The sequence below is a fragment of the Tachysurus fulvidraco genome, chromosome 6 (genome assembly GCF_022655615.1).
Source record: "Tachysurus fulvidraco isolate hzauxx_2018 chromosome 6, HZAU_PFXX_2.0, whole genome shotgun sequence".
In the NCBI taxonomy this organism is placed as follows: Eukaryota; Metazoa; Chordata; class Actinopteri; order Siluriformes; family Bagridae; genus Tachysurus; species Tachysurus fulvidraco.
The window spans coordinates 26,815,716-26,843,159 of record NC_062523.1 but is presented as its reverse complement, the minus strand read 5'-3'; the positions used below and the strand labels follow the sequence as shown (position 1 = coordinate 26,843,159).

The window sequence follows — 27,444 nt, the reverse complement described above, 5'->3', positions numbered from 1 at the left end:
GCTGCGTTATTGCTATATCCGGGGTCATGCCGAGCATATATGCTAATTTTCCGCTGGTTTTGAAGAAATACGTTTTGAGGTGTCCATATGTAGCCTATTTTATTTTTTGCAGGGTTATAAACTATAGTAATGCTGAGTTTGGATATTTTTATTACTTCATTGATTTCTTTAACTAGATCTTCAATAATTTTATAATATCCATGATTTATCTTAAATAATACTCTGCTTACTCCTTTGCCCTCCCTCCAAACAACGGAACACGTGGAGTCTTCCTCTGAAAATGTATCCCAACTGTGAACATATTGAACTTCTGAAAGGGAAACTTCCCACTCCCCTTTCAAATCGATGGGTTTGGCAAATTTAGTTGTATATTGAGATATTTTGTTATTAGGGTAAATGTCCTTCGACGTGTTGCTCGGAAGAGTCATATAGAATCCACACTCGTCCATGATTATCAATTATAGTTAATTGGTATGATTGTGATGAGTCTATTTAAACACTAAAGTTCAATGTTTACTACATCTTCAGCAGGAACCCAGGAATTAAATTTTTCAGGCCAGCCCACCCACTTCACCAGACAGACCTTTTTCCGGTTTTGAATCTTTTCAGACAGGATTTTCTCTATTTTGAACGATTGATTTAATAATATAATGATTTTTTTGTAACTCAGGTTCGTAAAACATTCCCTCAATTTTTTTCACCATAATAGTCTCGTAATTTATATACAGGGGGATCTCTAGGGATCCGCTCGGAAATTGAAAAATATTCATCCGTAAAATTTTGCTCGTATCTTTTTCAAACTGTCCTTTCAAACGGGCTATTCTAACAACGTCACCGGTTTTAAACTTGAATTTTATTTTCTTGGGTTTTAACGACTGTAACCCATAAAGAGTTTTAAATACTGTGAACGAATTTGTTGCGGTGACCTCAGCAGGTTTCATTTTGATGCTGGAATGACGGTTGTGGTTATAAGCATGAACCATTTCCTGCACCCTGTCCGTGTATTTTCACGTGTTAAACGCTGTAAAATATCTCCACATCTTGGTCTTTAATGTTCTGTTGAACCTTTCACATACTGCAGCTTTCTGACCGGTGCCCATGGCAAAATGTATAATGTTGTGTTTTTTCATTAAGTTTTGAAAAGTGTTGTTAAAAAATTCTTTCCCTTGATCAGGTTGTAATTTTTTTGTAATCTTTTTTCTTTAGTTACTTCACCGCCGGTCTTGTTTCGTAACACGTGCACCCAAGCGTACTTAGATAAAATATCTATACACGTTATCAAAAATTTTGCATCATTACTTTCCGCCAAATTGCTCATGTCGACTAAATCTGCTTGCCATTGTTCATCTAAGTTTTTCCGAAAAACCTTGTTTCTTTTAAACTTTGTAGACACCGGTTTATGAAGAGTGTATGCATCTTGCTCCGCTAACCAGTTTTTTATCTCGTCATCATTAACTCTTTGACCGAGTTTCTCAACTATAGCCCTTTGCAAACTCTCAACACCTCCGTACGAGCCGGGGTCAGACGGCGTGTAATACACATTCTTCAACAGCCGCTCATTCATTTTGAAGTATCAGAATGTCAATGATTAAAACATCACGTGACTAGTGATACAATTTTTTTTATTATTTATTTTCTGCGTCAAAAATCAACCGTGTAATATTTTAGTAATCAACATTCTTTTCTGAGCAGTTTTTAAAATTTAAAAAACACACACACGTCAGATACATAGGCTAAGATACATAATACTTGATTAGTTTACATTTACTGCATCAAAATCAACCATGTAATATTTTAGTAATATCAACATTCTTCTTCTTTACTGAGCAGTTTTTTAAAAAAAGAAAACAAACAAACAAAAAAAACACACACGTCAGATACATAGGCTAAGATACATAATACTTGATTAGTTTACATTTACTGCATCAAAATCAACTGTGTAATATTTTAGTAATATCAACATTCTTCTTCTTTTCTGAGCAGTTTTTTTTAAAAAAAGAAAACAAACAAACAAAAAAAAACACACACACACACACACGTCAGATATATGGGTTAAGATACATAATACGATGTTCATGAGTTTTTCTAGTGGATAAACACATTCTTTATAACAAGGAAGAGGATTAGAGTAGAGGTGAACTCAGACTTCAGATCTTTCTCGGAGACAGAATAGACATGGCGCTCTGTGAAGTCTTCCATGTGTGTGACAGTTCGGGCGGCTCCAGAACTGAGGTCCAGTAATCCACAACATCTTCATACACTTGGTCGCTGCCAAATTTCTATGGTTTTGCCTTTAGCTTCACTTAAAACACTTTTGATGCTAGGCTCATCCCGCCAGTCGCATATGATAGCTTCAGCGATGCCTAGAATTTTTTCCAGGGATGGTGTGTGTTTTATTCCACATCATTTCAGAGCCTTTACCAGAGTGTATTTCAGCCAGGGTTTAAACAGTTTTTTCAGCAATCTGAAGGCATTCGTGTGCAGATAGTAGGCTTCAGGCTCAAACAAACAAGCGTGTTGGGCTTGACTCGGGTGATCTATGGCACATCCATGACAGTTATCTCTCAAATCTTCATAAATAATCCGGTCCAAAAGCGTAGTCATGACACCTCGGATGACCGCTAAAGCGGCAGTGGAAAGACAGCCGTCGGTTTCATCATCATTTGAATGCTGAAAGGTCAGATTTCTATTTCCGAGTGATTCACCTGTATTTTCTTCGTCTTTAGAACTGGAACGCGTCTCATCATCATTTTTATCCAAGATTGCGAGTGAGTTGTAAAAGTAAGGTAAGAATTCCTGAGACATTTTCACTCATCGTTGTTCAAACAGCCGATACATCATACACAAATGCAGCCGTTTTTAAAACACTTTTTTAGTGGGGCGTGATGTGGGTGGTACAGGTACCGGAAGAAGGCGGAGGGAGGGGAAGGCGGAAGGGAGGGGAAGGCGGAGTCACTCCTCATCAAAGTTTAGTTGTACTCTTACTCCGTCATCGACTTCAGCTTTTTTCCTGAATAAATAATCGATTTGATTAAAGTAGCGTTGTAGATCGTGCCAGCTGATTGGATCAAACCTCACTTCGTATTTCTCTTTTTTATCAGACATGAAGTCACCGAAAATCATTGTTGATACATACAGTGATAGCTCATCCTTTGAAAGATTTCTTGCTTCAATGCAGTATATTTGGTGATGAGTTGAACAGTCGCTCCACCATTTATGCTCGTAGACCTCTGGTGAAAAATCCTCTCGAACAATGTAGTCAAAATCCTTACACCATTTATGAAATTTGCTCCATTCTCACCGATCAAAAGTTACGGCCTCAGTAGCTTTGCTCCAGTGTTTAAGGGGAGGGGTAACCCTATCGCAAAACACCCCCGGATCAAACACGAGTTTTAAGTACCTATCTCTATCTAGTCAATCAAACATATGGACTTGTTTAACAACACTACTTTCCTCTGAGGGGTCATAAATCTCCATTTAAAAAAAACAACAACAAAACATAGGTCCTTGTTTTACAATACTGCTTCCTCTGAGGGGGTCAAAAACAAACCCATTTTTAAAAACCCATTTATGTTAAAAAACATATGTCCTTGTTTTAATTACTTATCACCTGTCTACGGGAACCAGACAAAAAACATATGTCCTTGTTTTAATTACTTATCACCTGTCTACGGGAACCAGACACGATGGTGTTAAAACAATATGAAAGACAGGGTGGTGGAAGGGAAAGGGGGACTCTTTAACTACTTGGAGTCAAGACATACATCTACCAGACCAGTGGTATGACTTTTGACCTTTATTAATTTCATATCAATAATGTCAGCTGTCATAACAGCTGTCATAGCAGCTGTCAGGGTAATAAAAAGGTAATAAAACTCTCAGCTGATGGAATATGACCTTTATATCTCTCTCAAGGACCATTTCCTCAGATTCCTTGCAGCTGAAGCAACCACTGGTGAGCAAATGTCAAAGCTAATACTTGAAAAGCTGTAAGAACGCAATCTTTCATTTGATAATTGCAGAGGAATTGCTTATGACAATGAAGCAAATATGAGAGGCAAGCACAAGGGCATCCAAGCAAGGCTGCTGGATAAGAATCCACATGCATTTTTTGTACCATGTGGTGCACATACACTAAATTTAGTTCTACCTGATGCAGCCAGACTCTTTGGATGCAAGTACGTAGTTATTTTGGATACCTCCAAAAAATCTACATAGCAGCTTCTCAAAGGTGGGCAATACTTAAAAAACATGTGGAAATCAGTGTAAAGGGCTGGACAGAAACAAGGTGGGAAAACAAGGTGGGAGAGCAGGATTAAAAGTGTAGAGGCTCTACATTATCAGGCTGCAGAAGTAAGAGAAGCTCTCTTGGGGGTGAGGGAAAAGACCAGTGATGGAAACCTCAGAATTGAAGCTCAGTCTTTGGCAGAGGAAGTGGGCTCATTCCGTTTCTCCATTTGCTCTGTGGTGTGGTATGACCCTCTTTCCTTTGTCCAGCATGTAAGCAAGCTTATGCAGTCCTCTGATATGTAGTTAGATGTAACTGTTGATCTGCTCAATAAGACACACAGGTCCCTCACTGACTACAGAGTCTCTGGTTTTGCAGCAGCTCAGGCAACAGCCAAGGACATCTGTGATGCCAAGAATGTAGAAGCCACACTAAAGCAAAAAAAGGCTGAGGTGCACAAAACGTTGCTTCACCTATGAAGCTCATGATGAACCTTTCATGGATGCATTAAAGAAGTTAGAAGTGACATTCTTTAATGCTGTTGTATATGCTGCCAAATCATCTATTGAAGAAAGATTTGTCAGTCTCAGTGAAGTGAGAGACAAGTTCAGTGAGCTTCTCAATTTTAAGAGTCTGGCACTGTGAATTGGTAGCTCAGTGTGAGACACTTAGTAAAGCCCTATCAATAACAAATGACTCTGACATCAGTGGCAGGGAACTTGCTCTTGAGTTGACAGACTTGCCAGAACTGTCTTCAACCAAAGTGACCCTGCTTAGCATCCTGTCATTTATTCACTCCCAGCATTTGACTGAAGTTTTCCCCAATCTCTGGATAGCTCTTCGAATTAGACTGACCTTACCTGTTACAGTAGCCAGTGCAGAAAGAAGCTTCTCAAAGCTTAAATTGATCAAAACATACCTGCCATTCACCATGTCCCAGGAGCGCTTACCTGGACTTGATATTCTCAGCATAAACCATGAAACATCTGTGGAGCTAAAATATGATGATGTTATCAATGATTTTGCATCAAAAAAGTCACACAAGTGAAGACTTAGTCTGTGCTGCATTTTTTGTTTGTTATATTTTGTATTCTGTTTTGTTGTTATTTATTTGTTTATTTTTAATATTTTCTTTATATTTTATTTGATACTATTTTTGCCTTTTTAAATTCCTTGCACTTATCTTTGTTTCAAACTGTTTACATATTTGTATTGATGATACATACAGTACTATAGTTCTGTTGGACTACAGTTGTTGCTCTAATATGTTGCACTTAATAAAAACTTCTACACTTGAATGCATAAATTGTCATTTTTGTGTGTTTTAATTTCACTTGTCAAATTGCAGTGACAAGTGAAACACTGTGACAATTTTTACACCAGTGCGGCCCGTTTTCATGGTCTCGCCTGGGGCTCCATAACCCCTTGGGCTGGCCCTGTATACACATATAGTGACTTTACAAAATTCTACAGTAAGATTCTTTTATCTTTATTGTGAGCACAGAGAATGTAATTATCCTGAAGTGATCTCAGTTGAATTGATCAACTAACAATTTGAAATGTAAATTTTATAATGAATTAAAAAGTGCCTTCAGGTACAATTATTTTGACAGCTGCAGTGACTTTGAACAACAATTATTAAAAATTTCCACAGTAAAAATTCTTTATCATTTTAGTGACCATAGAATAGGCCATTATGAAATGATCTGACTTGGGTTGATCAACTAACAGTTTAATTTAATTTGGCTCATAGCACAATTATATTGACAGATAGACTGTGATTTTGATAAGCTAAAACTTCAAAAACCCACAATAAAATTGTTTTTCGTTGCTTATTGTGAGCATGGGGGAGTTGACACAGTACTTGTCATCTGATTTGATTTAATCAACTAATATTTTGCCATATTCCTATTTTTTGAGTATTTATTTATTTATTTATCTGTATTTAGTGCTTCTTGTCACAAATGGATTGACAGATATGGTGAATTTGAAAAGCAATTATTGAAAAATTCTAAAGTAAATTTGTTTTTCTCTTTATTATGAGCATAGAGTAGGTCATCCTGAAACTACTTACAATCTGGACTGTATATTTTATAATAGATTTTTTTTAATTGACAGTGTAACAAATTTCATTTATTCCATTTATTCGAATTTCTTCTCAGCCGCTGTTCTGTCAGATATTCAACCAAATAAATAGATTTAAAAGAAGTTTCTCATTCTCCAGGAACAACAATAAAAGAGTTAGAGCATCTTTTTAACAACTCTTTGTCACTGTACCTCATGTGATGTCATACTGGGATGGTTTTGTAAATAATGTGGGGCAAGTCATGGCCTAATGGTTAGAGAGTCTGACTCGTAATACTAAGGTTGTGGGTTAGAGTCTCTGGCCGGCAATACCACGACTGAGGTGCCCTTGAGCAAGGCACTGAACCCCCAATTTCTCCCCGGGTACCGCAGCATAAATGGCTACCCACTGCTCCAGGTGTGTGTTCATGGTGTGTGTGTTTACTGCTGTGTGTGTGCACTTTGGATGGGTCGAATGCAGAGAACGAATTCTGAGTATGGGTCACTGTACTTAGCCGTATGTCACGTCACTCCTAATATACCGTGGAAAAAAATCTGGACTTCTAAATATATTTTAATTAACAAGCTGAGTGAAATTTCATTTAAATTGCTGTATAAATATTCTCCTGTCAAATCCTTTATTTCATTGAGATTTATAACCCCAGCTGATGTTTCTGTAACTCTGCTAATGTAACAATTGTGCATTTGTTTTGGACTTTAAAAATACATTTTGCTCAAATATTTTTGTTTTCATCTAAAGTGGCTTTCCTGAGTTTTGCTTTTCATTCAAATACACTGTTTTGGTTTATTTGACCACTATAACAGGAGATGCTGCCTGAAGTGGAGCTCGAACCCAGATCTCTGTGGTAATCTTGATCAACCGTGTGTGTGTGTGTGTGTGTGTGTGTGTGTGTGTGTGTGTGTGTGTGTGTGTGTGTGTGATCTGTTGTTATTTGATAGTTACTTTTATCCTCCCTGACTCAGTTTTTTTATTTAATTGTTTTGAATTGTGTTGTTCTTGTTTTGTTTGCAATAAAATTCTTTAAAAACAACAACAAAATAATTGTACAAGTATGCCACGAACAAACAAACAGATTATTCTAGAAAATATTCACACAAAACTTTATTAGTATCTCTGTCTGGGTTAAAATCAAGTACAACTTTATTACTAATTCTAACAGAGTTAAATTTATAAAGATCTTTAGGAACATGTCAAACTTGTTCTTTGCTCCTACAATATAAAGCTACTCTTAATAGCTCGATTATGCGGTTTTTTTTTGTTTGTTTGTTTTTTTTAAAGAAAAAGGAGATGATGATGAAGAAGAAAAACGTGCTGTTTGCTCTCAGTTTGTGGTTTATATTTCTAGACTTACAGAAATATATCCTGTCTTTGTTCAGTTATTTCTTCCTAATGAAAATCTCTACCACAAATGTATAAGTAGGTATTTATTTACAGTTTATTGATTCTTAGGTAATAAATGAAAATGTTCAGCAGACACAAAAGCAAGACATCTGTTTAGTACAGACATAACATAAGCATCTCTCCATCCAATTCACACACTGTACTCACTGAAAAAGTGTAAAAGAAGTCAGCTGGAATTGTCACATCTCACTTTAAAAGAAAGCTGCACACTGAAACACATTAAATATGTTGGGATTGAAATATTTGTGATGTGTTTATCCTTCAGTTCAGCTCCTGAACTGAGAAGCTGAACTCAGAATCTGTTACAAAATAAATCTTGATCTCTGTTGAACATCACGTGTTAATTATAAATGTTGATGTGCAGGTTGGACGACCCAATTCATATGTGGCCCACTAATTACTCTGTAGACTTTTACTTAGTAATAGTTATATTTTTATTAACAATAATTCACACTTGTGTTTAACTCTCACTTTTAATCAGCTATTTCAACCCAACATCAGGATGCTCCAGTATCTTCACATCACCCAGTTTCTCTCAATGATCACACCTGTTAATGTTTGAACAAGCTCAGGAAGATACACTCATGAATATTAATGAGTCTCCTCCTTCGCAAGGTTTGAATATTTGTCACAAATCTATCTGTTTGTAAAACCACAACCTGCAGGTGAAGGGAAACTGAGAGCATGAATTCTCCTCCACTACACAGATTAACACATAACACACAGCCAGCTAAACATTTCACCCAACATTAAAGGTGTATACTGTATAGGGTTTTATTTTTTATCATTTTTATTTATTTATTTATTTATTTATTTATTTATTTATTTATTTAAAATACGTGTTTAAATTCTCCATATGCTTGCAGACTTTTTTTTGTCTGGCCCTGTTGCCATGGTGACTCGTTATATCTGTGCTCCATTGATAACGGCTTTTTATAGTTGTGGTGCACACGCTTAACTCAGAGTCAGTCACTTTAGAGTTGATAAAACTAACTCATTTCAGCTGTTCTGTAACCGAAAAATCAGAGTTTCCCATCTCAGGGTTTGTCAACTCAGAATTCAAGTTTAAAGTCAGAGTTGGTTGAACCTCCTTACTGAAAAAGGTCCCTCTTCCCTATGTGTATATTGTCATGTCTATTTAACTGCGCCGCGTTGCTGATGATTTTGAGATTATGAATGTGTCTTATACCACTCAAAAAAATATGCATAGGGATGTGACAAATAATCCACTCTGGACCTCAAAATATTCTCCCGAAGTAAATGTAACTCCCTACGAATTAATACAGACTCTTCATCTACAGGATCATCCATAAAAGGACATTTTATTCACTTAGATACTCTCTGTGTAACTGAAGAGTGTGCAATGAATGAGGTGTTTAAACATTGCTTTCCCTCATTTCAGGGTTAACATAGAGTTTTCACTTAACCTCCTTTCTGAAACAGGCTCTAGGTGTGTAGAGACGGAGAGGAGTAAACAAGAGTGGGGCAGACACGTGATACAGAACATAAACAGAAGCACATGGCCAAATATCCGGGCTGAACCTTAAAAGTAATAACGCTGTAGCATGCAACCCGAACAAGGATGAGACTTTTACTGATGGTTTTATGATGTTTAATCCTTTATGAACATTAATCCATTCACCATATAACCAATATAAGAGCTGAGATGTAAACAAAACATGCAAAAGTCTCTGGTTAATGATTTAAAATACATCAATAAATTCAAATAATCTAAGATATCATGATCAGCTAACATTGTTCACAATCTGCTGTCTTACATTTGTGCAAAACGAACACATTAACAGACAGAATGCTTATACAGTATCTCAGTTTATTTAACATCTTTAACACATTAACCACGGCTCTGGTTCGAAGTTATTGCCGTATTTGGCATACCGAGCTATACTATACACTGCACTAGCCAGGGCGAGCGCGCATCTTAAACAAAAAAAAAGGGCGTAGCTTAGGACCGGAAGTAAATAATCGCAATACAGAAATGTCAAAATAAAAGACAAAAGCCTTTCCTGTAACAAAATACAGTATACTTATGATTATTTACAAAGGCCACAGGACTAATAAGTTCACAATGAAGTGTTCTTTCAACTTTCAACAAACTTTCACAAAGAATCTGAATCATTTAATCTGCAATATTTCATTAATAAACTGAAATAGAACAATATGAGCTCTAACTGATCTGATTCACTCTTACAGAGCACTGAAGTGGGAGGATCTTTAGAGGAGATTCATTAGCAAAAACATGTAAGAATGGCAGTAATGTATCAGTAAATGTTTGTGTGAAAGTGTGTAAGCATGTGTTAGTGAGAGGGTCAAAGAATGACAGCTTTCCTCTGTCCCAGTCCAGTTTCACTCTGATCCTCTGGAGTCTCTGTTCTACTGAGAGGGGAGTGAATATCTGTGGTGTAGAACGTGCTCTATATTTACCTTCATAAAACCACACATACCAGATTCCACTTCTGGTGTATATTCCCCCCTTCCTCTGAGCAGATTCTGTCATCACACCCACATACCAGCCTGTACAGTCTCCAACATCAACATCCCAGCAGTGTGTGCCTGAGTTAAAGCCCTCAGAGCCCAGGATACACCAATATTTATAAAATCTCTCTGGATTATCAGGAAGTTTCTGTCTCTCATCACTGAGTCTCACACTGGTCAGATCATCAGATACAACGAGTTCAGGATGAACAGTGTTGGGGTCCAGAAGTACAGGTGCTGAAAACACACACACACACACACACACACACACACACACACACACACACACACACACACACACACACACACACACAGGCTAGGATAACATTACATTAACATGGAACTAGCTAACATTTCAAAATTCACTAATAAACAAATAGAACTGCAATTTTCAGAGCAATAACAACTGCAATAAATTGCTTAAATTAGAAATGTAACCAATCATTATAATAATTAAAATTCTATAATAACTCTAAAAACTCTGTAAGCCGCTACAACTCGCCATGTTTTCACTCAGTTTCTCGGCACTGATCAGTCTGAAGAGAATGGAAGCCTTTCAGAATAAGAGTTCCCTTATGTTACAAGAGTAAAAAATGAACATAATAATAATAATAATAATAATAATAATAATAATAATAATAATAATAATAATAATAATAATAATAATAAATATTGTTTTTTTAATTAATTTTGTTTTACTAAGCAAACACAGAAAAACAGTCAGCAAAAATAAGAAAGAAAGAAAGAAAGAAAGAAAGAAAGAAAGAAAGAAAGAAAGAAAGAAAGAAAGAAAGAAAGAAAGAAAGAAAGAAAGAAAGAAACTCTTACTGTATTGGACAGTGTCCTGCATCTTCTCCCAGACTCTGAACTTCAGGTTGGCCAGATGTTTTGCCACATGGATCAGTGCTCCTGAAAGCTCCTCTGGATGCTGCAGTGTGCACTGGGCTCTGCAAAAACATTCAGGAGTCAGTGTTGCTGTGGCTTTGGATTCAGAAACACAGAGAAGCAGAGAGCCAGGAACCACATCACTCACCTTTTCACTGTGGCCTTGTAGTTCTGGAAAACAACAAAGCACATATCAGTGGATATGATTTACATTTTTACACCACTGAAATTTGATGTTTCTGATGATGGAAAGAAATTTTACTTTCTCACAGTATAAATACTGACTAAATGATCCTCACTTGTAAGAACAGGACATCTTCAGCTCTCATCCCCTCTTCTATGGCTCTGATTGTGTCTGAAAGATATGATATGTCTCTGCTCAGCTTATCAATCTTCTCCTTCATCATCTGACTCTTCTGTTCCTCTTCCTCTCTCAGTGCAGTGATCCTGACTGCCTCTTCATCTCGTAGAAACTGGTAAAGTTTCTCAAACTGTTCCTTAATCTGATGCTCTGTGTGTTGGGCCTGAATCTGCAGTGAAGAGGAAATTAAATGAAATATAACTGATTTTACGATTATAGAGAATAGAATTCTCTCAAAACCATGTTATTGATTATAACCTTTATATGTTCTGCAGTCTGACTCCAGTTCAGTTTACAGTCTGTAAAGATCTTTAGTTTCTCCTGTAGTGGCTTCAGTGCAGTTTTGAGCTTCTCCTGAAATAAATTAACACACTACATGAAGACTCTGTGTTTCAGCTCTTATTGTACACATTGTTAACTTAGATCACTGATTATTAAGGGGATTGAACTGTACAATGTTCAATATAAGTTTATACATAATGTAACAGTAATAGCTACAGTATATTATCATTTACAAGCACTTAGAATAGCATTTGAAATGCACCACAAGCAGAAGAAAATGTTATATATTATATATCTGCTCCTGTTTATGCAGGTGACACTTCAGATGGTGACAATTCAGATGTTGAAAAGTTGGATATGATGGAATGGCAGACTCAAATAAAGCAATTTTATTTACAATGAATATCTTCTTTACCTTACAGTCTGTCACTTTCTCATCAATGGGGCAGAATTTGTGGTTGGCGTGTTTTCTTGAATCCCGACACACCACACACACCGGCTGTTGATGGTCCAGACAGAAGAGTTTGAGTTTCTCACTGTGCAGACTGCAGAGTGTTTCAGACCCTGATGAAGATCTGTGACGTCTTTCCAGTAAGAAAGTCTCACACAGGTTCTTTAAGGCCAGATTTATGGGAGGTTTATCTAGAGATGACTTTGTCCTACAAATAGGACATTCTCTGGATCCTTTGGTCTCCCAGAACTGCTGCAAACACACTTTACACACACTGTGACTGCAGTGCAGTAAAACAGGATCCTTGAAGATTTCATAGCACACAGGACAGGAGAAATCCTCCACTGAGAACTTTGAAGCCATTTTATTTTACTGGTCTCTCCAGTCCGAATGCTCAGAGTTTCACATTCACTTTGATAAAATGAAACACACAATGATTACAGGATTATTTAAACAGATGACTTTGTAGATTTAGTGAAATGTTGCTTCCTTTCAGAGCTGAAACTAAAAACAAACCTAAACTCACCAGAGCAGAAGACTGCAGGCTGTTTATGAAGGACTGCAGTCACCTTCCTTAATAAGAGGAGTTTCACAGAGACAAGTTATGATCTGTTTAAGTCATCAGTTACATCAGAAACAGCACACAACACTCACTTATGTTTGATCACTGAGTACCGATTAATGAAATAAATTTTTGTCCAAAATGTTCCAGTCATGAATTTAAGTCTTCTGAATTTATAATAAAGATTTAATTGTTCAAACTGTCACTCTTCCAGTTCACTAATTCTAATTCCCTCCTAATTCCAAACACTAATTCCTTCCTGCAGTTAGCTAGCTCTCGTTTTTTATTGACGAATAAATTAACTTAATTCACCATTACCCAGATAGCACTGCGGTCAAGGCAGCCACTCTTCCTGAAAGCACGGTTAAAGTACCCGCATATAACTTTTTAGGGTGCGGCTTTTAGATACTTAACGGTAATAGCACTGAAAACGGAAAGCAGGTGTCCCCGAGCTTCTACACAGAACAATATATTAATATAATATAAAACGATGCTTTTGTAATTAATGCGCGACAGAACAAGTACAAAACAATTCATAGTATTTGTGAGAATAAAGGCTTACGGTCTAAATAATCATTACATTAAAAATCATAAAAAGTTGTTTATTTTTAAAATCTATTATAAAATATACATAATACATATATACATATATCTTAAAATGTATATATTTTAATCCATTATAACTGTAAATTTAATAATGTTAGTTGATAAACTCACTAAGGTCACCTCATAATGCTGAATAATCTGCTCATAATAAGATCAGCATATTGTACTGTGGGATATTTTAATAATTCCTATCCAAAGTCAACATATCTGTCCACCTGCTTCGAATGTTATCCTACTATTGAATGGATGTTATTAAATGGCTAATGGGACCATCAATATGGTCCAGTTGGTGCATGTTGTAGCTACTGGAAGGCTCAGAAGGTTGTTATCATCTACCAAATGTTCAATCAATGATCTCGCAATATAACTAAGGACAGATATGTTGACTTTGAATAGGAATTATTAAAAAATCCCAAAGTACAATATGCTGATCTTTATTATGAGCATATTATTCATCATTATGAAGTGACCTTAGTGAGTTTTATCAACTAACATTCTTAAATTTACATTTACAATGGATTAAAATGTATACATATTAAGATGCAGTCCTTCACAAGCAGCCTGCAGTCTTCTGCTCTGGTGAGTTTAGGTTTGTTTTTAGTTTCAGCTCTGAAAGGAAGCAACATTTCACTAAATCTACAAAGTCATCTGTTTAAATAATCCTGTAATCATTGTGTGTTTCATTTTATCAAAGTGAATGTGAAACTCTGAGCATTCGGACTGGAGAGACCAGTAAAATAAAATGGCTTCAAAGTTCTCAGTGGAGGATTTCTCCTGTCCTGTGTGCTATGAAATCTTCAAGGATCCTGTTTTACTGCACTGCAGTCACAGTGTGTGTAAAGTGTGTTTGCAGCAGTTCTGGGAGACCAAAAGATCCAGAGAATGTCCTATTTGTAGGACAAAGTCATCTCTAGATAAACCTCCCATAAATCTGGCCTTGAAGAACCTGTGTGAGACTTTATTACAGGAGAGAAGTCACAGATCTTCATCAGGGTCTGAAACAGTCTGCAGTCTGCACAGTGAGAAACTCAAACTCTTCTGTCTGGACCATCAACAGCCGGTGTGTTTGGTGTGTCGGGATTCAAGAAAACACCCCAACCACAAATTCTGCCCCACTGATGAGAAAGTGACAGACTGTAAGGTAAAGAAGATGTTCATTGTAAATAAAATAGCTTTTTTTGAGTCTGCCATTCCAGCATATTAAAATTTTCACCATCTGAAGTGTCACCTGCATGAACAGGAGCAGATATATAATATATAACATTTTCTTCTGCTTCTGGTGCGTTTCAAAAGCTGTTCTAAGTGATTGTAAATGATAATATACTGTAGCTATTACTGTCATATTACATATAAACTCATATTAAACATATAGGTACAGTTCAATCCCCTTAATAATCAGTGATCTGAGTTAACATCGTGTACAATAAGGTGAGTGATGTGGTTTCTGTCTCTCTGCTTCTCTGTGTTTCTGAATCCAAAGCCACAGCAAAAGTGGCGGAGCCAGGGATATTTCATAGGGGTGGCCAGGCAACACTGACTCCTGAATTTTTTGCAGAGCCCAGTGCACACTGCAGCATCCAGAGGGGCTTTCAGGAGCACTGATCCATGTGGCAAAAGATCTGGCCAACCTGAAGTTCAGAGTCTGGGATGTCCAATACAGTAAGAGTTTGTTTGTTTGTTTGTTTGTTTGTTTGTTTCTTTCTTTCTTTCTTTCTTTCTTTCTTTCTTTCTTTCTTTCTTTCTTTCTTTCTTTCTTTCTTTCTTTGCGTGTGCACATATTAAACATAAATATTTTTTTCTTTTTGCCAACCATTTTTCTGAGTTTGTTTAGTAAAACAAAACAAAACCGATAATAATAATAAAAAAACAACAATAATAATATCTATTATTATTATTATTATTATTATTATGTTCATTTTGTATTCATGTAACACAAGTTAACTCATTCTGAAAAGCTTTGATTAGGCGTCAGACTGATCAGTGTTTGAAGTGTAAGTAGAGAAACTGAGTGAAAACATGGAGAGTTGTAGCGGCTTATAGACATTTTAGAGTTATTATAGAATTTGAATTATTATAATGATTGGTTACATTTCTAATTAAGCAAATTATTGCAGTTATTATTTCTCTGAAAATTGCAGTTCTATTTGTTTATTAATGAATTATGTAATGTTAGCTAGTTCCATGTTAATGTAATGTGTGTGTTTTCAGCACCTGTAACTTTGGACCCCAACAGTGTTCATCCAGCATGCCCCTACTGGACCATATCGATGGGCCCATTAACCACTGATAACATCCATTCAATAGTGTGATAACATTCGAAGCGGGTGACACTTTATACTTTTGAGACAAGGTCTATCCTTAATCTGTTTTTTAGGTCCAGTGTTTGATTTGCTCCCAGCAGCTGGCCTTTAATAATAATGCATCGTCCATGTTGAGGCATTTTCGTGCAAAGCATGACAGTGCCAGATCCTCTGTCCAAGATGGAGGCAACAGCCGAGGTTAAAGCCTACTTTTAATTTTATTCAATTATTTCAGTTTTAATTAGAATAATTAAGTGGTTTAAAAGTGGTGCTGTTATTTTATTATTGTCAAAATAGAAACACAGTCTCTCTCTCTCTCTCTCTCTCTCTCTCTCTCTCTCTCTCACTCTCTCTCTCTTGCTCTCGCTCTCTGTGCACTGTAGGAAACAAAAAAGACAAGATCGATGAGGCTCTTGTGAACATGATTGTCCAAGACTCACAGCCTTTTACCATTGTGGAGGATGTTGGCTACATCTGTGACTTTAACTTCGGATATGTGGACATCAATTAATATGGATTCTTATTTAGCTGTTACTTGCCACTTCATTGACAGTAAAGAACAACTTGCTATGGTGTTGCTGGGAGTAGGAAAATTTCTTGCTTCACATACAGCAGCAAACATTGCTGCAGTGAAGACATCTCTTATTGAGGAATGTGGGATTCAGTCTAAAATTAGATGTCTTGTCACTGATGCAGCTGCTAATATGATAGCATTTGCCAACAATTTACAGCTGAAGCATACCATTTGCATAGCTCATGCTCTAAACCTTGTTGTAAAAAATCTATTGACTTCACAGGGCTTGAAGAAATCAGGAGCAAGGCAAGGAAGATTGTTGCTTATTTTAGATCAAGCACTGTTACAAAGGAGCAACTTGTCAATTTCCAGCTACAGATGGGCAAACCTGCTCATAAATTACAGCCGGAAGTAGAGACGTGCTGGAACAGCACATTTGACATTTGACTTGATGAACAGCGTGAACCAGTTGGTGTTGCACTGGTGTCCCTGAGGACAAATTTGGCTCCTCTATCCTCAGCAGAGTACCACACAATGTCTGAGTGCCTTAGTGTATTGTCTCCACTAAAGAATGCAACTGCTGAACTTTCTGCAGAAAAAACTGTGTCTGGCTCCAAGGTCATTCCCCTCATTCACACGTTGAGGCATGCTATATCCACAAAGCAGCAAATGATGACTGATGAGGAAGGCAGTACAGCTTTGCGCCAACCTCTTAACACTAATGTCTGAGAGGTTGGCTCATTATGAAACAGCAAGCCAATTGACCCTTGCCATGCTCCTGGATCCACGTTTTAAAACCATTGGGTTTTGCAATCCATCCAATACCCAGAATGCTATAAAAAGACTTACAGCTGAGTGTGCAACAAAGGTAAGGGAAACAGCATCTGACCCCATACCAGAGCATGGGGAAACCTCTACAGCAGCTGCATGCACCTCAGGTAGGACTCGAAGTCTATAATGGCCCCATTGTATTTTACTGCACATATAAAATCTTGTGAATTTTTCCACTTTTCAGGGACAGGACTGTGGGATCTTCTTGATCAACGGGTGATGGAAACAAGAAAGGTGAAGAGTGCCACTGCAAATGCAACCATTGAGGTTCAGCACTACCTGAGTGAATCCAACATCCCCCGCTCTGAAAATCCACTTCAGTATTGGCACAAGCACAAGCACATTTACCCCCATTTATACATGCTGGCCCTGGGCTTTTTGTGTTTTCCTGCCTCTTCTGTGCCCTGTGAATGGGTATTTTCTAAGGCTGGTGAAGTGGTCAGCAAGAAGAGAAACCGGCTCAGGCCCAGCACTGTGGAGAAAATCTTGTTCCTAAATAAAAATCTAACCACAAGTTACCCATAAATCACTACAATTAAGTCCCCCAAGTTTATAGCAACATTAATTTTGAATCACTATGTATGCATTTCTTTGGACACCTGATTGCTGACTGCTGATTGTTAATAAAACATGACATAAAGCACAAAGATCTCTGGAAAGTGTGTCTGTATAGTGTGTGATTGTGTGAGTGAATGAGAGAGTGTGTGTGTGTGTGTGTGTGTGTGTGTGTGTGTGTGTGTGTGTGTGTGTGTGTGTGTGTGTGTGTGTGTGTGTGTGTGCGTGTGTGTGTGTGTGTGTGTGTTTGCCCTGCGATGGGTTGGCACTCCGTCCAGATTGTATCCTGCCTTGATGCCTTGATGACCAGAGTAGTTAGGGTAAGCGATAGAAAATGAATGAATGACTGAATAAAGCACACAGCATCCATCTAGCCTACGTACAGTAGTCTGTAAGGCAGATTTATAATCGTGTCAAAGTGTGTCTGCACTTATGTACCTTCAACATTCATGCCAAAATGTCCACATTCACCATACAAAAAGTTATCTTTATTACATTTTCGTTTGGAGTTACCATGCGTATGCAGTGGAACATGCTTTGGTCATGTATTTACTATTTTGATACATTTATTTATTAATCTATCCTTAATTTGTCAATCCATTAATTCTTGCTTCTAAAATTAATACGTTGTTCGGTTGTGGAACTTTCTGTGATAGCGCTTTTTCACCAACAGATGTCCTCATCGAGCTCTGATTTGAACATCTTCAAGTAATGAAACTTTTCCCGATACAATTGTGTGGAAAGTTTCACTGCTTCAATAAAGCTTCACTTCGCCATCACTACTGCACTAGCCAGGGCGTACGGGCATATTAAACAAAAAGACCGGAAGTCAACCATTGCAAGACAAAAATTTCAAAATAAAAGACAATCGCCTTTCCTGTAACAAAATATAATTATTACAAACACCACAGGACTTTTCACAATGAACTGTTCAGTGCTTTCAACTTTCAACAAACTTTCACAAAGAATCTGAAACTTTTAATCTTCAATATTTCATTAATAAACTGAAATAGAACAATATGAGCTCTAACTGATCTGATTCACTCTTACAGAGCACTGAAGTGGGAGGATCTTTAGAGGAGATTCATTACCAATAACATGTAAGAATGGCAGTAATGTATCAGTAAATGTTTGTGTGAAAGTGTGTAAGTGTGTGTTAGTGAGAGGGTTGTAGAATGACAGCTTTCCTCTGTCCCAGTCCAGTTTCACTCTGATCCTCTGGAGTCTCTGTTCTACTGAGAGGGGAGTGGATGTCTGTGGTGTAGAACGTGCTCCATATTTATCTTCATAGTACCATACAAACCAGATTCCACTTCTAGAGAATATTTCGCCCTTCCTCTGAGCAGATTCTGTCATCACACCCACAACCCAGACTATATTGTCTCCAACTTCAACATCCCAGCAGTGTGTGCCTGAGTTAAAGCCCTCAGAGCCCAGGATACACCAATGTTTATCAAATCTCTCTGGATTATCAGGAAGTTTCTGTCTCTCATCACTGAATCTCACACTGGTCAGATCATCAGATACACTGAGATTAGGATAAACAGTGTTGGGGTCCAGAGTTACAGGTGCTGAAAACACACACACACACACACACACACACACACACACACACACACACACACACACACACACACACACACACACACACACACACACACACACACAGGGCTAGGATAACATTACATTAACATGGAACTAACTAGCATTACAAAATTCATTAATAAACAAATAGAACTGCAATTTTGAGCAATAATAACTGCAATAATTTGCTTAAATTAGAAATGTACCCGATCGTAATAATTCAAGTTTCTATAATAACTCTAAAATGTTTTTAGTTATTTAGTTAATTATTATTATTATTATTATTATTATTATTATTATTATTATTATTATTATTATTATTATTATTATTATTATCAGTTTTGTTTTACTAAGCAAACTCAGAAAAATAATTGGGGGGAAAAACAGAAAAAAATATTCATGTTTAATTTGTACTCACCCTACCTAAGAGTTCCCTTATGTTACATGAGTACAAAATGAACATAATAATAATAATAATAATAATAATAATAATAATAATAATAATAATAATAATAATAATAATAATTGTTTTTTTTATTATTATCAATTTTGTTTTACTAAGCAAACACAGAAAAACAGCAAAAATAAGAAAGAAAGAAAGAAAGAAAGAAAGAAAGAAAGAAAGAAAGAAAGAAAGAAAGAAACTCTTACTGTATTGGACAGTGTCCTGCATCTTCTCCCAGACTCTGAACTTCAGGTTGGCCAGATGTTTTGCCACATGGATCAGTGCTCCTGAAAGCTCCTCTGGATGCTGCAGTGTGCACTGGGCTCTGCAAAAACATTCAGGAGTCAGTGTTGCTGTGGCTTTGGATTCAGAAACACAGAGAAGCAGAGAGCCAGGAACCACATCACTCACCTTTTCACTGTGGCCTTGTAGTTCTGGAAGACAACAAAGCACATATCAGTGGATATGTTTTACATTTTTACACCACTGAAATGTGAAAGAAGTTTTACTTTCTCACAGTATAAATACTGACTAAATGATCCTCACTTGTAAGAACAGGATTTCTTCAGCTCTCATCTCCTCTTCTATAAATCTGATTGTGTCTGAAAGAGATGATATGTTTCTGCTCAACTTCTCAATCTTCTCCTTCATCATCTGACTCTTCTGTTCCTCTTCTTCTCTCAGTGCAGTGATCCTGACTGCCTCTTCATCTCGTAGAAACTGGTGAAGTTTCTCAAACTGTTCCTTAATCTGACGCTCTGTGTGTTGGGCCTGAATCTGTAGTGAAGAGGAAATTAAATGAAATATAACCGATTTTACAATGATTGAGAATAAAATTCTCTCAAAATCATGTTATTGATTATAACCTTTATATGTTCTGCAGTCTGACTCCAGTTCAGTTTACAGTCTGTAAAGATCTTCATTTTCTCCTGTAGGTGCTTTAGAGCAGTTTTGAGCTCCTCCTGAAATAAATTAACACACTGCATGAAGACTCTGTGTTTCAGCACTTATTGTACACATTGCTAACTCAGATCACTGATTATTAAGGGGATTATTAAAGACTTTTTCTTTTTTACTTGATTTTTTTAATGACTGATTTGTTATATTTTTAAGCATTCAGATGAGCTTTTGAAATGCAACAAGACCAAAAAAAAATTATGAGAAGCTAAAGTGATCAAATGCATTTGCAATTTTTATTACATAATGTTTCTGAAGTGACACATAACCTCAGATTTTATTTACCTTGCAGTCTGTTACTGCCTCATCAATGGGGAAGAATTTGTGGTTGGTGTGTTTTCTTGAATCCCGACACACCAAACACACCGGCTGTTGATCATCCAGACAGAAGAGTTTGAGTTTCTCACTGTGCAGACTGCAGATTGTTTCAGACCCTGAGGAAGATCTCTGACTTCTCTCCTGTAAGAAAGTCTCACACAGGTTCTTTAATGCCAGACTTATGGGAGGATCACTAATAGATGACTTCCTTCTACAAACAGGACATTCTCTGTATCCTTTGGTCTCCCAGAACTGCTGCAAACACACTTTACACACACTGTGACTGCAGCACAGAACAACAGGATTCTTGAAGATGTCACAGCACACAGGACAGGAGAAATCCTCCTCTGAAAACTTAGAAGCCATTTTATTTTACTGCAGTTGTTTGTTCTCTCCAGTCTGAATGCTCAGAGTTTCACTTTCACTTTGGTAAAAGTAATAAAACTCAAATTCAGGTTTCTTTCCAGTTAAACAGACGACTTTGTAGGTCCAGTTAATAATCACTTTCTCTCGCAGTGCTGAAAATGAGACTCAGATTTCTCTATAAACTGAAAACAAACCTAAACTCACCAGAGCAGAAGACTGCAGGCTGTTAATAAAGGACTGCAGTCGTCTCAGACTCCACACTTCCTTAATAGGAGGAGTTTTACAGAGACACTTTATGATCTGTTACAATCATCATTTACATGGGAACACATACACAACAATGATTTAAACAATAGATTTAAATCCAAAAAAATGGATTTAACCATTTTTTATTACTTATTTGTACAAATAACCTGGAATGTATCTACAACTTACTTAAAAAAATAAAAAAAAATAACAGATTAAAGTTTGGCCTTAGCACAAACATACAAACTCTGTGAGAAATTCCTTTTGGAAAACTGAATTCTGGTTATGTTTGTGCTTGGATGCTCCTCCTGTCACTCATTTTAATCTAGGTTATTGTGGCAGAGCTTCATGAGCATAGGTGGAAACATTCAAATATTCTATTATAAATAGTATAAAATACTGTTCAGTTGCAGTAGTAAACTGATGAGATATTGCACTTAACATATTGCACATGTGAACAGAAAAGTTTACAGTAAAGTAACAATAAAAGTTAAGTTGAACTAATATTGAGGTATTGCACATTCAGTGTGTTTTCTACAGATTTGTGGTAGAAATTAATAAATATTGAGGTTGGGCTTCTGGTGTAGAAACTGTTCCTGAGTCTGTTTGTGCATGATGTGATGGACCTGATGCATCTGCCAGATGGTAGAAGGTCGAATAAATGGTGCGCAGGGTGGGTCATGCCTTTCAGTTTGTTGTTTGAAAGATCACCAGTGTTAGAGTAAATAACTCTATGTCTGATCTGAAGACATTGTCAAGGAGAGCAGATTCGTTGTGCACACTGAGGTAGTAAGAAGAGTTTCATACCATTTTATGAGAACGTTGTCCTGGTATATCTGTTTAAATTGTCAGAACACTGTCTTAATTGTTTTTAATTTTTAATTTTGTATTCTATTAATCTTTATATTATTCTTTATATTAACCTTTTGTTCTATGTTTATGTTCTGTAAAGCTGCTTTGAGACAATGTCAATTGTAAAAAGCGCTATACAAATAAACTTTAATTGAATTGAAAAAATATAGTATGTAGGAAACTGTTTCAGCTTTATCATACAATTGTTTTGATTAATTCTCCTTTACTGCAGTAACATCATTATGATTGAATACAGCACAGGTAGAAACCCAGTGAAGTCACTGTTGTTCTTCAATGTCAGCTAATCCTGACTTTCACTCATCACTCATGCGTTTGTTACGATTAATCCAGGAAGACACCAGTATAAAAACATTTTAAGGCATTTTAGAAAGCTTGAATAGAAAAAGAAGTGAAGTGTAAAAGCCTTAAAGCTTTAGAAATACCACTGAAATATTAACTGTAAAAAAAAAACCGTACATTTTACGATAAAAAAACCGGCAGCTGTGGTTGCCAGTACTTTACCCTCAAAAATCCGGTAGGAAGGTTATTGGTTGTACAGGATTGTACCCATTGTACTGTACATTTTATGGATTTTAATTCTTATTTTTACAGTTTATAACTGTCTAATCAATATTTATGTTGTTATAAAAGCAGTTTATACCTGTTAAATTACAGGGTTTACATTGTAATAATTACGTAACGTAAATAAGTACATAACCATCTTTTTTACAGCTCAAAACTGTTTAATTCAAAGGTTTATTTTGTAATAATTACAACCTATAACCTATCGTTATTTCACAAAGCAGACAGAAAACTAATTTAACTAAGGAAAAAACATTAAATATGTAAATGCTGTTATACTATTTTGTATTATAAATAACCAGTGAATTAAAGGCATTCTTTAATCACACTAGCTGGGAGCTAGAAGAGATAGAAGTTACATTTCTAAACATTCGGATTGTACCTATTAAGAGTACTTTCATTCTAATAGATGAACACAAACCTAAATCAAATCACCAAAACCCAACAGAATCTATTAATAGACTCGGACATCAGTGTGGTCCCATGGATTTTTTAATAAAGACTGGCAGGCATTTAAAACAACATTAATGTATTTTTCTGTTCTCGTGTTTTAACAGAAGTATACAGTGGCACATGAGATCAGATTAAGATCAGTCAAGAATACTCATTTAAAATTTAAACTCGGAATTGAAATCATTTCTGCTACCTACAGTAGCTGCCACTTTAAACTGAGCTTGGGAAGACTGAGCTTGGGAAGACTGAGCTTGGGAAGACTGAGCTTGGGAAGACTGAGCTTGGGAAGACTGAGCTTGGGAAGACTGAGCTTGGGAATTTTCAGATAAACATTTACAGTAAGAACTACTAAAGCAGAACAAGGCACAAATGCTTACAGAGTATAGTATATTGTTACCACTAAACATGTGGTTACAATTTAAGTCATTAACATTTCAATGTTTATAAAGTTTAAACTTGGAAACCATTTGCAGGCCACCTTTACAAAGTCTCTCGCCACTCATGATCAGAAAGGTCAGAGATTAGGGTGAAGACTCTTGGGTTCACTTGGAGTCGCTTTTGTTCTTCTTTTCCAAAACTTTTGTGCCCTTTTCGGGATTGATGTTGAAAAAACACGTTGAAAAGAAATAAAAAACATTGAAACTCTGTAAATATTAAGTGAACCTTCCCTCCTAGGTTTCTTTACATACCTTTGCAGGAATTCAAACACTGATGCCAGTTCAGTAGGGTAGTGAATGTTGAAACAGTAGTAACTGCCAAACATTAGGCAAACAGCAGCGATGAAAGTAGTGATGTCATTGTTCACAATCTTGCGGTCCACACTGAGCATGAATCGAACAGCAGCATAGCAGGAACGTCCTGTGGATACAAGTTCAATTCAATGAAGACATGTACATGTAGCAAGGTGATTGTGTATTTACATATGACTATCATACCTGTACACATAGCAGTGTACTGCCCTGAAAAACTATTTACCATAATAGATTTCTACACATTCTACAACACAAATTACTAACTCCATTTAATAAAATAAACTAGTTAAAAGGTTTAGATACCCCAAATGTGCTGGTCCTTCTTGCATTTTCGACCCTGACTTGAAATTGTTTGACCAAGGAGTAGTATCCAGGACCAATCACACTCTCTTCAATCACATCTTGCAAAGACCTTAGATATTTAGCAACCATCCATTTGGTGGCCTCCGTTAAATTCATCCTACTTGGACAAGTACAAACTTCTATCATTGCCGCAACAACAATCCTCACCATTTCCCTACGCAACCGAGGAATTAATCTTTTCTGTCTCTTAAGTGCCAGCATTAATTCCTCAGGAAACTTATTCCATGCTGTCCAAAGCTGTCCACAAAGTTCACACTAGGAGGGGAGGTGTTGGGAGATGAGCATGAAAAACTCTGGGACAGAAAAGATCCCAAACAAAATGAAAAATATCATCACGGTATATTTCCCTATTGTAATTCCAAACCAGGCACTAATTAAGAACGGCAAGATTGTCTTTACAGTTACTTTAACAATCACAATAATTTGTTTGCTTTACAGTTACTTTCTAATAAACAGAAAATAAAGTGTATTAAATAGAACAATCAAATAATAAAGTAATAAATAATAAAGGTAATTGTTACTTTTAAAAACAAAGTACTAATAAAAAAAAAAGTAATAAATATGTGTGACCACTGAAGAGTGAGTTTACCCCAAAATGAAAATTCTGTTATTATTTACTACCATTTATAGTTGGAAGAATGACAGTAACCAAAAAGACCTCATCCCTGCTTGGTTACTGACATTCTTCCAATCATCTTCCTTTGTGTTTAGCAGAACAAAGCAATGTATACCGGTTTGGAACAAACTGAGGGTGAGTAAATAATGACAGAATTTTCATTTTGGGGTCAACCATCCCTTTAAGGTTTTGGTAACAGAAACAAATATATGGATTTACTGGTCTCCTTTAGAACAGAAATACATTTCCTGGCTTGAATGGGCCTCAGTATAGCTGCCAGATGTGATTTCTCAAGAAATATGAAATCTCTTGGGGTCTCCACTCCAAGTACTTTAAGGTGTCCTCAAGAGATTTTTTTGTTGCGATTGGGAGGTCAGGTAATACAGCATCAATGGCACTGCTGATGCTCTGATTCACGCATTGCTGAGAGACAATTACAAAATAATAATTTGCATAAATAAACCAAAGGTATGAGAAAATACAGATCAACAATCATGTTCAGTGACATCACACTGTGCTTTAATGGAATTACTCTTTTTTCATTCATCATATATGATGTTAAAGGAAAGAAATCTGCCAGGTCATTGATTTTCATACAATGCATTATTTCAGTCTGATGTTTCAATTCATGCAAATGGTATTCAGGAATGAATTCTGCTACAAACTTTCTCAGCAGAAAATGAACATCTTCATGTTTTATTAGAATAAGTGCAAGTTCTCCAAACTCTATTAAATCCATATTATGTGTTAGAAGGAACCTGCCTTGTTTGTATAATGTGCCCCTGTACATTACTTCTGCTGAGACTTTGGTATTGTTCAGTGTAAATCCAAACCACCTCACTGCATCTTTAACAGAACCACCATACAGCTCTGGGTAAAATGCAGTGCTGTTTTTTACCCTCAAAATTAGATCACACATAGACCCTTCTGACAGATAGGCCTGGTACATTTGATGCCTTTCAGAAAGAGTGAAGCACAGCGTTATATAAGTTCCTAGCACATATTTTAAAGTAACTGTGCTTATTCTCAAAGCACATCGTCCACAACCTGATCAATGGACCAAACTTTAAAATCAGTGCAGGGTAGTGTCGCAAGTAGTGATGCTTAGGCTTTAGTCTATGTCCTGGAAAGAGAGAGAATCTACAAGTAAGATATTCTTGGATAAGAACATCAAGGTATGCAACCTCTGGCAATGAAACTTTCTGGGCACAAATCATCTCCACAATGTCTTTTAGCTGAAGGGTCAACTGCCAAACATCATCCATGGGTTCTTTCACCTTGTCAAACATGATCACAGGAAGAAGTCATAAAAAAAAACCTCCATTTACTCCATTGGAGCTCACAGCACATTGCTTACTCAGTGCATCAGATGCAATGTATTTAAATTGCTTAATGCTATTTAGAATTGTATAGGTGAACCATTTTTTTTTCTTGATGAAGTACTTCAGGAAAAGGGCTAAATCATAGGAAACAGAACCCTCAAAAATGTCATGGCCTAAACAAGGTGGCAGGCCTGGCATGCAAACATTGAAGTAATTCAATGAATTAAAAATTGACTCAGATGTTATACCTTCAATGTTTTGTTGTCCCTTAGACTGTAAAAGGTCTACTGCAGAATTGTAGTTTCTCAGGAGCGTGCTGAGGCCCACATACATTTGGATCTGTTTGAAAATCCCTTCGTGATATGCGACAATTCCTGCAGAAATATTCAGAATCACACCAATACTGAGACCCCACATTGTCCCCTGCAATGCACAAAACAGTCCCTTTAACATTTTCCTCTGCCACAGTTGTTCCATTGTCTTCCAGTCCTTTTAAGTCTGCAATTAGCATTGAGAAAACTTTGTCATGTCAAAAGTGTTTGAAGTCTTTTTCTCGACACAGCATTACAAGTGACCTGTGGTCTGTACTTGATCTTATATGAGGTGGTGATTAGCCAGAGACAGATATACTGCTAGTACTTTGTGCTTGATTTTTGCTGAAGCTAATGGGTTCATCACCTCAAAATAATCTTGATATAGAATTATTTTGAGACATGATGGGTTTTAAGAAAAGAACTCATTGTTTTTGTATACCTGACCATCACTGACATCAGGAAGCACATCTGTGCACGGTAAGCATATATCCTGTGCAGCACAATTCTGCCATAAGTCAGACTCCAATAAACATCTCAAAGTGTCATTCAATGGAACATAGTATTCAAACCTCTGTGGCCTTGGTTCATCTATTCCTAAGTACAACTTTACAGGTTCTGTGTATCTGAACATTTTTTTAAAAGCCTCTGTTCTTGAAAAATTGGTTCTCATTGGTCCTTCACTAATGCTGAATAGGTGAGATTCCTTCATGACATCACAT

General features: G+C 36.6%; 4 protein-coding genes across 6 annotated transcripts; 2 read left to right on the top strand and 2 right to left on the bottom strand.

The window, feature by feature from the left end:
* Positions 1-9,310: 9,310 nt before the first annotated feature.
* LOC113647337 (nuclear factor 7, brain-like) lies at positions 9,311-13,105 on the bottom strand. Of its 2 annotated transcripts, none has more exons than XM_047815271.1 (8): positions 13,068-13,105; positions 12,714-12,760; positions 12,152-12,598; positions 11,713-11,808; positions 11,393-11,623; positions 11,242-11,264; positions 11,037-11,155; positions 9,311-10,445 (listed from the first exon to the last, which is right to left on the bottom strand). In XM_047815271.1, the coding sequence occupies exons 3-8, from the start codon at positions 12,548-12,550 to the stop codon at positions 9,901-9,903; spliced, it is 1,413 nt and encodes a 470-aa protein (XP_047671227.1). In that variant the 5' UTR covers positions 12,551-12,598; positions 12,714-12,760; positions 13,068-13,105; the 3' UTR covers positions 9,311-9,900. The 2 variants fall into 2 exon arrangements, with proteins under 2 accessions (XP_047671227.1, XP_047671226.1); XM_047815270.1 differs by lacking the exon at positions 13,068-13,105 and adding an exon at positions 12,842-12,999.
* Positions 13,106-13,832: 727 nt separating this feature from the next.
* Positions 13,833-15,854, top strand: LOC113647314 (zinc-binding protein A33-like). Of its 2 annotated transcripts, XM_047815278.1 has the most exons (4): positions 13,833-13,934; positions 14,050-14,496; positions 14,911-15,014; positions 15,730-15,854. In XM_047815278.1, exons 2-4 carry the CDS (start codon positions 14,098-14,100, stop codon positions 15,740-15,742), a joined length of 516 nt encoding a protein of 171 aa, XP_047671234.1. In that variant the 5' UTR covers positions 13,833-13,934; positions 14,050-14,097; the 3' UTR covers positions 15,743-15,854. The 2 variants fall into 2 exon arrangements, with proteins under 2 accessions (XP_047671234.1, XP_047671235.1); XM_047815279.1 differs by lacking the exon at positions 15,730-15,854 and having other exon boundaries at positions 14,836-15,003.
* A 187-nt stretch (positions 15,855-16,041) lies between these two features.
* On the top strand, positions 16,042-17,647 carry LOC125138338 (zinc finger BED domain-containing protein 4-like). The gene is made up of 2 exons (XM_047815277.1): positions 16,042-17,107; positions 17,185-17,647. Exons 1-2 carry the CDS (start codon positions 16,849-16,851, stop codon positions 17,523-17,525), a joined length of 600 nt encoding a protein of 199 aa, XP_047671233.1. The 5' UTR covers positions 16,042-16,848; the 3' UTR covers positions 17,526-17,647.
* A 374-nt stretch (positions 17,648-18,021) lies between these two features.
* On the bottom strand, positions 18,022-21,465 carry LOC113647322 (nuclear factor 7, brain-like). The gene is made up of 6 exons (XM_047815269.1): positions 20,827-21,465; positions 20,451-20,546; positions 20,131-20,361; positions 19,996-20,018; positions 19,791-19,909; positions 18,022-19,126 (listed from the first exon to the last, which is right to left on the bottom strand). Exons 1-6 carry the CDS (start codon positions 21,223-21,225, stop codon positions 18,582-18,584), a joined length of 1,413 nt encoding a protein of 470 aa, XP_047671225.1. The 5' UTR covers positions 21,226-21,465; the 3' UTR covers positions 18,022-18,581.
* Positions 21,466-27,444: the final 5,979 nt, after the last annotated feature.